The sequence below is a fragment of the Hemibagrus wyckioides genome, linkage group LG03 (genome assembly GCF_019097595.1).
Source record: "Hemibagrus wyckioides isolate EC202008001 linkage group LG03, SWU_Hwy_1.0, whole genome shotgun sequence".
In the NCBI taxonomy this organism is placed as follows: domain Eukaryota; kingdom Metazoa; phylum Chordata; class Actinopteri; order Siluriformes; family Bagridae; genus Hemibagrus; species Hemibagrus wyckioides.
The window spans coordinates 33,119,702-33,129,662 of record NC_080712.1 but is presented as its reverse complement, the minus strand read 5'-3'; the positions used below and the strand labels follow the sequence as shown (position 1 = coordinate 33,129,662).

At 40.5% G+C, this 9,961-nt stretch overlaps 1 protein-coding gene across 1 annotated transcript; it reads right to left on the bottom strand.

Moving 5' to 3' along the window:
• Positions 1-350: 350 nt before the first annotated feature.
• On the bottom strand, positions 351-5,983 carry plek2 (pleckstrin 2). The gene is made up of 9 exons (XM_058378127.1): positions 5,850-5,983; positions 4,968-5,132; positions 4,177-4,367; positions 3,836-3,927; positions 3,349-3,536; positions 3,131-3,232; positions 2,707-2,790; positions 1,720-1,798; positions 351-1,485 (listed from the first exon to the last, which is right to left on the bottom strand). The coding sequence occupies exons 1-9, from the start codon at positions 5,898-5,900 to the stop codon at positions 1,358-1,360; spliced, it is 1,080 nt and encodes a 359-aa protein (XP_058234110.1). The 5' UTR covers positions 5,901-5,983; the 3' UTR covers positions 351-1,357.
• Between the last annotated feature and the right edge of the window lie 3,978 nt (positions 5,984-9,961).

Genomic DNA, 9,961 nt, shown 5'->3' with positions numbered 1-9,961 from the left:
TCCTTTCCTTTCCTTTCCTTTCTTTTCCTTTCCTTTCCTTTCCTTTCCTTTCCCTTCCTTCTTTCCTTCCTTCCTTCCTTCCTTCCTTCCTTCCTTCCTTCCTTCCTTCCTTCCTTCCTTCCTTTCTTTCTTTCTTTCTTTCTTTCTTTCTTTCTTTCTTTCTTTCTTTCTTTCTTTCTTTCTTTCTTTCTTCCATCCTTCCTTTCCTTTCCTTTCCTTTCCTTTCCTTTCCTTTCCCTTCCTTCCTTCCTTCCTTCCTTCCTTCCTTCCTTTCTTTCTTTCTTTCTTTCTTCCTTCCAACCTTCCTTTCCTTTCCCTTCCTTCCTTCCTTCCTTCCTTCCTTCCTTCCTTCCTTCCTTCCTTTCCTGAGCACTGAATAATGTTGTGTATGTTTGATTAGTTTCTCCTTTGCCCTCTTTCTTGTGTACATTAATCACCTCATCATTTCAGACCTTGATCATAATCACTTATCTCTTAGATTTTTCCATCATTTGTAATTTTTCCCCTCACTCCTCCGTCACTGATCAATCTGAAGAGTTTCTTTAACCAGAAAATGGATTTTGGATTTCTTCCTTTCTTCTCGTTTCCCCCTGATTCCCTAATCTTCAGGAAACCCAGAGTCTGTGGAAAAGGATGAGGCGACTCTCTCTGTATCTCTATTACACAATAAATACACTTTATTTTACACAGTTCACTATGATATAAAACAAATAACATTAATAATATCACAATATCATCAGCAGTTTCCTGGTTATAAATGTTCTGTATAAAAGCTGAAGAAAATATCTCTAATAAACTCTCTAAAGCGTTGTTTGGTCTAAACCAGTCTCTCTGTACAGCAAACATTCACAGAGTTCTGCAGATTAGAGTGAGAATAAGTTAGAGGAAGTCACTGAAACCTTCAGAGAGGATAAAAGGGACATGAAGGTTGTGAAGTTGATGTTCTGCCAGCAGGATGAACCTCAGCGTGGTTTTCTGGTTTCTTTATTTCATTCTTTCTTTTTTTCTTTCCTGAGCACTGAATAATGTTGTGTTTATTCGATTTGTTTCTTTCTCTTTTGCTCTCTTTCTTGTGTATATTAATCACCTCATCATTTCAAACCTTGAGCATAAACACTTATCTCTTAGATTTTTTTCATCATCATATTAAGGTTTTGCATTTTTATTCACTGCAACCAAAAGCTGATATTTTTTTAACTTCTGGAAGTTTCTGGTTTGTTATACTCTGTAATACTCAGTGCTCCAAAAACCACCAGGAAAATTATCCTGAACCTGCAGGACACCATCTCCATCATCATCATCATCATCATCATCGGTGTGCAAAGCTTCCCAGCAGTTTCTGAGCTGAAGCAGGTCTTCATGTTTGCTGCTTGATAGCGTTGATCCACTCCATCTTCTCCTGGTGTGTGGGAGCCTGGATGAAGTAATGTCTGTCCGTCTGAGTGATGATCTTAAAGAGGTTGCCCTGGACTTTACCTTTCACTCCTGGACATGACAAAACACAAAGCGGCGTTAGAAATCCGCTCTTAAACTCTCCAGCTATCTGGAGAAAGGTTCTAACACACGTCTGAACAGGCTGCAGCTCTGAAAAACATTACCGATGAGCCGTAATGCCATTATACCTGAACATCCTTTAATATATACGCTGTGTAGTGTTGTGGACTGGTAATCTACCTGTAATTATACTGACTCAGCACACATACACACACACACACACACCTGAGGGTATGCCATTGTCGTCCAGAGAAGAAACCAGACAGCCTCGTAAGGAAAACCCGCCGGCTGGAGTGATGTCATCCTGAGGGAATGAGGTCAGCACAGGAAGTAGACGAGTCAGTACACAAACAAGAGCAGTAACAACATGACAAAAACTCTTATTTGGCCTGAGTTTAAAAAAATGTATCATCCATAATGGATGGATTTCATGAATCTATGAGTCAATTGCAGTGCTAAATATTTTGATTCAGGTTCCAGCGTGTCTTATTCAGCTTACACTTCATTATTTCTAGCTCTTTAATTACATTGAATGTTGTGGAACGTCAACAAAACAAGCTCCCACTTGTCACTATGTGATGAGAAACTGGAAAGAAAACTTTCCAGCTAAACCTCTGACTCTTACACAGCGCTGACACTGGAGACTCCTTCCATCAATGTAACCTTTACAGAAAACCTCAGAACCATCAAAAATGACCTGTATTTAATCTGTTTCTCATGAGCGTCTGCATTACATGTCCCTATGAAAGAGCTGTTGCTATAGAAACCATGTGGATAAGGATGTGGTAGCTTAGTGGCTAAGAAGTTGGACTACTGATTGGAAGGTTGTGAGTTCAAATCCCAGGTCCATCAAGCTGTCACTGCTGGGCCCTTGAGCAAGGCCCTTAACCCTCAATTGCTCAGTTGATGGCGTCTGCCAGATGCCAGAAATGTAAATGAAGCTAAAAGGAGAGGTTTTAATATAAACCTGGTCCTGTTTATCTCCATCTTTAGAAGAATGTCAAACGTTAACCATTAAAGACTCTCATCCTTTATGAGAAGAAAGAAGTTGACCTTCTCAGTGCGTGACTTTAATGACAGACTTTTTGTTTTTGTTTTTTATTTTCTTCAAAGCCGTATTAAAGGTATCTGTTGATCAGTGGCAAATTGAAGAACTCACACACATCAATACACTGACAATTAAATAAAATAATAAAAAGATGTCGCTCTCACCTTGCTTGGGTCGTAGTAGTGCAAGAAACCAGGATCTGACCTCAGCACAAAGAGTCGCACCTTCCAGTTCTTAACATTGTGGCCCTGAGACACACACACACACACATACACACATTCACAAGTGTCAGTGACAAAATAGTGTAAGTGACAAAATATTCTTACAGTGGAGGGTTGATGATGATGATGGTTATGATGATGATGATGATGTTATGATGATGGTGATGATGATGATGATGATGATGATGTTATGATGATGATGGTGATGATGGTTATGATGATGATTATGATGATAATGATGATGATGATGATGGTTATGATGATGAGGATGATGAGGATGATGATGATGATGATGGTGATGATGACTATGATGATGATGGTTATAATGACAAGATTTAATGACTTCATTTCTGTCTGATCTACTCACCTGTTTGACCAGGTATCCTCTCTTCTGCACTCTTCCACTCAGCTCCACCGCAGACATGGACTTCTCTGACTTCACACTCCCTCTCTTCTTAAAGCTGTCAGCCTGATGTCCACACACACACACACACACACACAGTAAATTAAACAGCTCAGCTCACACCTGCTCATTCCTGCTTGAACAGCAATGGGTAGCATTATGAGAGGAACAGAAACACTTACAAAGCTGTAGAGAGCCGTGGAGTCGTCGAGGAACTGTTCTCCCAGAGCAGCGTTCCTCACGGCAGCTACGCTTTTCACTCCCACAGCTCTCACGCCGCCTTCATCTAGCAGAGCTGACGCCAGAGTCACTGCCTCAACCCGAGTCAGAGCCAGCTGAGTGAACACCAACCAGTCCACTACAGCAGAGCCTACACACACACACACACACCGTATAATCGTTAGTACTTCACAAATCTTATATAATACCTTTATTAGATCACACATTATACTTCAGACAGAATTAAATAAAACAAACGTGAAAGAAATATGGCTTTTCTGTATAGTGCAAAAGTTTGTGCCCCCCATAATCTGTATATCTAAAATATAGAATACTTTCAATATCTTCACCTAAGTATTGCAGTCAGTAACATTAAAATGCTTCTCTTTATAATAAGTTTACATGATTTTGTGTGTGTGTGTGTGTGTGTGTGTGTGTATGGACACAGACCTGAGAAGCAGTTGATGTAGGTACTCCCCTGCTCCACATGGCTGCTCAGCTTAATGCCACTGTGGATGTCATACATGGAGTCCACCACCTGACTGAAACACACACACACACACACACACACACACACACACAAAAACACTTCAGAATCAATTCAGAATAAAAAAAGACATTACAAATGTTTTACAAGACTTTTATGATTAGGTTTCTGAAAACTAACAACAACAGTTACAATATCTTATTTATTAAAGAATAAGGTCACACGTTTTGTCCATTTATAGTTACTTTTGCTGCTGCTGGTGAAACCGGTTAGCTCCTGTTCTCTGGAACACTACCGTACTCACCTGAGGTTGACGTTGTGGAGCTGCAGTGATTGTGAAGATTTTCTCACGGCCGGAGGAGGAGTTTGAGCGTCTCCGGGTCCGAGTCTCCTGACAGCCGAGCCGATCTCCACTGCCCACTCGTCTCTCTCCTCCCGAGAACACGCCTCCAGGAAGAACTCCTCTGAAGTGTTGGTCTTCAGTCTCAGGACCAGCTGGGAGACACATACACACCTGTTACATAAGCACTGGCACTGGAGACTCCTTACATAAATGTATAACATAAGTCGACTATTAAACTTTTGCTAATTGACGTCTTTTTCCTTTTTAAATCAATAGATTCTGACCAATTAGAGTAAAGAATGGAGCTTGTTTCTGTTGTGTAACATCTCCGCTCGTGTCCATGTCCACTGACTGCCTCTTTAACTACTGAACACAGGTCATGACAAGCTCAGATGTGGAAAAACACACCGGTTACTCTGGAGCCTGAGCAATAAAATACAAAACACACAATGTGTTCCTGACAAGCCGGAGCAGAAAACTGAACCCCACAGCGCGTTAAATATGACTATTTATTGAGTCAGTGGAACTTTAACCAGCCTGCAGCTGTGAACTAGAAGGAACAGATCACAGACACACACCCGATTAGACTGCCCCGTTATATAATACACAATAAAACGACACAGTACACATTACAACGTTTAACCCTTTGTATATCTCCTGCATGCTCGTGCTGTAGAATGTGTTTAACAGGAAAACACTATGGTTAAACAATCCTTCACACCAGATGGTGGGTTCTGTGGCTTTTTTCTTACCGGTCTGTTTTCATATTCCAGGTAAGGACAGGTGATCTCACAGCCTCGTAACGGGATGCTTCCTCGGTGGCACGAGTCCCGCTTTCCCCCTTCATACCTGTAGTAAAGCAGCTGCTCAGCTTTCAGGACGAACCACCGGACCTTCCAGTTGTGAACCACGTGACCCTGATGAGAAACACGGAGAGAGCGACGTTAAATACCGGAGCGCTGGTGGAAGCTGGATTCTGATTGGTCAGAAGATGACCAGTGTTAGTTAGAGCAGCTGTGAATAATAATCATAATTGTTTCTATAGTAACTATAGTTCTATAGCAGCGTAATAATGTACAATACACTTTATGTACAAATGTTTATACACCTATATACAGGTGACTTTCAGTGACATCATCTGACAGCGATGACATCACCTCATTAAAGTACATTATGGTTTCTATAGTAACAGCTCAATCATTTCTGGAAGGACTCTCCAGTGTCATTTTTCTGACATCAAAATAGAGCAAAAAGAATAAAGAGATGGTGTTTCTAGCTTCTGTGATGTACGTGAGAAAAGGAGCTGACTTGTTTAGCAGGCATTAAATGTAACCATAAACAGATAAATATACATTATGTCATTATTTAAATAAGTACAGTTGTTTTTGCAGGCAAACTGCAGTAGTATTAGCTTCAGGATGGGCAGTTATAGTAAAATAAGCAACTTATGAGCGGTAACACTGACCCCAATAACATCACCCCACTCTTTCATTCCTTCACATATTTAGCAGCTTCCACTGAGAATGCACTACAAATACACTAAACTCCTCGCTCCAGGAAGAAGAAGGAAGCTTCTCAGGATCTCCTGTAAGTCTCATCTTCTACATCATTCCAGTAGAAAAAGCAGAACTTACCCTCTTAACCAAAAAGCCTTCCTTAAGAACAGAGGCGTTCTGCATGTCCATGGCTGCTGATTTCTTCTGTCCTGACAAACTGCTGAGTCTCTCTTTATAAGCAGAAGAGAGAACTGCGTCATCGCTCCACCACACCCCACACGCCTCAGGGTACAGAAACAACTTCCAGGGAAGAGCAAACAGAGGGCAGGAGAGTCGGAAGTGCATTCCTAATGGAGTGACAGGGTGGAGCGGGGCAAATCAAACCCTGCAGCACAATCCTTAGCCTGGAACTCGAGTTCTTCATCTAAAAACAAAATCCTTTTGCTGCTAAGAGAAAATCTCACCATATATCTTTGATTTAATCCTAAATATCACTTTATTATATGTCCCAAATGTTTCACACACCATGATTCAAACAAATAAATGGATACTCAGTGATTTAGTGAGAAGAAGAAACTGGGATTTAAACTCATTACCTTTTGGTTCCTAACTCAGAACATTAACCAAAGGCTGATCAGATATCAGGTGGCCAGACTGTTGTTTTATGAGTCACAATAAAAAGAAAACACTGAGTCACAGCAGGTCTGATGGCGGTGTCGCAATCTGAGTCACTTCATTCCAAGCTTTTTAACGTAGACTTGTGGATGACTCTTAATGGAGATATTACAAAACCAATAAAAAACACCATGGTTACAGATGTAAATAAACTCAACACTTTACAGAAACAATAGGAAATAGGATCCTATATCATAAATAATATATAAATATATAAAACTAGAAAACAGTGGTACAGTCCATAAACAGGCTGAATTGTTGTTTAACCTCCGAAATGAAAGTTCAGTTTAATTTCAGGATTTTTACATTTACATTTCTGGTATTTGGCAGATGCCCTTATCCAGAGCGACTCACATTTTAGCTCATTTTTATACAACTGAGCAATTTAGGGTTATTGAGCAATTGAGGGTTAAGGGCCTTGCTCAGGGGCCCAGCAGTGGCAGCTTGGTGGAAGACACTTGATCTTTTCTCAATTCTCGACATAATCAAGAAATGCTTAATAAAATAATACTCGTCCAGTGTCTACATGTATTGCCTAACAGACACAATGTGTAGTTGCTTATAATCACCGCTAGAGGGAAACAAAGACCTGCTACAAAATTCACATCTTACGGCGATTTTATCTCATAAATATAAAACACGAAAATACTTTAATTATATCAAACATAATTACACAGAATTAATCATTTATTGTTTATCTATCTATCTATCTATCTATCTATCTATCTAGCTAGCTAGCTAGCTAATAAAATATACAATTTAATAAAGGAGTATCATACAAATAAAACAGATAGATAGATAGATAGATAGATAGATAGATAGATAGATAGATAGATAGATAGATAGATAGATAGATAGATAGATAGAGAAAGTAGAATAGAGCAATAGAGAAAGTAACACAAAGACAGGTTGTAGATTGCACACTGTATATCTTACAAATAGTCAGTATACACTTACTAGTATAAAGCATACAGTATAAAGTTAAGAACAAAAAACTACAAGATATATAAGAAGCATATAAATAAAGCATATAAATCACAGATTAAAAGGGGGGGTTGAAAAATGAGGTTAATTGCAGTGCAGCCCTTTATGTGCAATTTTATATGTAACAAAGTGACAGTGCAAATGGTATTAATTGTTCAGATACCTAAGTAACTGTACAAAGAGCAGTGTGAAAGTGACAATGAAATTGAGTCTGTTTGTAATGGCAAGATATGCAATAGTGAGAGTAACTGAGCAGACCCTGAATCTAAGGGATGAGAGAGTTCTACATGTAACACCGTGAGGTGTATAGCAGACGAGCCTTAGTCTAGATCTCCCAGTCCACATTACCATGTCCCTGTAGAGAGGTGTTGTAGAGACGAATTGCTCTGGGAACAAAGGATTTCAGAAGTCTGTCCATTGAGCAGCTTTGTGACAGAAGTCTCCCACTGAACACATCCCTCTGTTTGCAGAAAACTATGTGCAGTGGGTGGTCGGGGTTGGCCATGATGGACAGCATTTTGTTTAGTGTCCTCCTCTCCATCACTTCCTCGAGAGAGTCCAGCTCCACACCAACCACCGAACCAGCTCTCCTGACCACTTTGTCCAATCGCATGGCATCCCTGCTTTTCAGGCCCAGCTTGTCATCCAGCTGTTGCCCCAGGTATCTGTATGACCTCTCAACATCCACTCCCTCGATGGAGACAGGTAACAGGGGAGGCTCGGACCAACGAAAGTCAATAACCATCTCCTTGGTTTTTGTGATGTTCAGTTGTAGCTGGTTTAGATTGTACCACACCACAAAGTCCATGACCAGGCTTCTGTCCGTCCATAATACACCCCACAATGGCAGAGTCATCTGAGAACGTCTGCATGTGGCATGACTCTGAGTTGTAAGTAAAGTCTGAGGTGATTTCTGGTGAGGTAGTCTGTGATCCAGATCACCAGGTATGAATCCACCTGCATGTCAAGTCAGCTTGTTCCTCAGTAAGAGGGGCTGGATTGTGTTGAAAGCGCTGGAGAAATCAAAAAACATGATTCTCACAGCACCTTTACCCTTATCAAGGTGGGAGAGGGTCTGATGGAGCAGGTAGAGGATGGCGTCGTCAACACTCACCTTCTGCCTGTAGACGAACTGCAGGGGATTGAGTGCATGACTAACCTGAGGTCTGAGGAGATGAAAAATCAATCGTTCAAACGTCTTCATGATGTGAGACATCAGTGCCACAGGCCTAATGTAATCATTAAGATCTTCCGGGCCATTTTTCTTCAGAACTGGGATGAGACATGATGTTTTCCAGAGTTCAGGTACTTTCCCTAGTTCCAAGCTCAGGTTGAAGATATACTTGAATGGCTCACTCAGTTCACTGGCACAGGTTTTCAGCATTCTTGGGCATGTCCTGTCTGGGCCAGCAGCCTTGTTGGGGCGTAGTCTCCATAGTTCTCTTCTGACCTGTTGTACTGTGATGGTGGGGGGCAGTGGGACTCCTTGCTGTAGTGTGGGTGAGGACTGAGACAATAGTTGAGAGAGAGGGGAGGTGTTAACAGGACAGACAGTCGTTGGTAAAGTAGTGAGGCAGTCAAACCTGGTGAATTCATTTGCCCTCGCCACATCCCCAGCTATTACACTGCCGTCCTTCTTTTTACAGCCTGTGATGGTTTTCATAACATCCCAGACCTCCCTCGTGTTGTTTTCCTGCGGCTTCATCTCCACTTGCATTTTGTATGTCTCCTTGGCCTCTTTCAGACTGAACTTGAGTTCTTTCTGAATGCGCGTGAGCTCAGCCTTGTCACCGTCTTTAAAAGCCACCTTCTTCAGGTTCAGTAGAAGCTTGATTTCGCTGGTAATCCAAGGCTTGTTGTTTGGGAAGCAGCGCACGGGTCTAACAGGTGCAATGATGTCCATACAGAAGTTGAGGTAGGCTGTCGTGCACTGTGTGATCTCCACAATGTCACCATTATGGGGCTCCTGCAGCACACTCCAGTCAGTACACTCAAAACAGTCCCACAGCATCTCCTCAGCCTCAGGAGACCATTTCCTGAATGTACATGTTGTTGTTGACTGACTCATTACACAGGGTTTCATGTAAAATTACACTTTATTATTTCAATAACTACTACGGTTTCTAAAAATATTTTCATATAAAATAATACGTCGTTCGGATGGAAAAGGAAGCTGTGGCGTCATTAAAAAAAAGAAATAAAATAAAAATAAAATATATATTGGTGTAATAGTGCCCTCTGGTGGCGAAATAAATGTAGTGACATCGCTGTAGTTGCTTTTAATTATGATTAAAAAGCAGTGATTGTGATTAAAAGCAGTAAAGACCTGCTACAAACTTCACAGCTTACGGTGATATTAACTCATAAATATAAAAACACGAAAATACTTTAATTATATAAAACATAATCACGCAGGTTAAAGGTTTAGGTATTTAAAAACTATTTTGCTTTGCTTTGTTGTCAAGCTATTATCCTATATTCTATTGTTTAGTTTATTTGTATTTCCATATTAGATTTATATATTTTATTACATTTTATTATTTTAATAAGTTCTAAGGTTTCTAAAAAATATTTTCATTGAAAAAATTGCG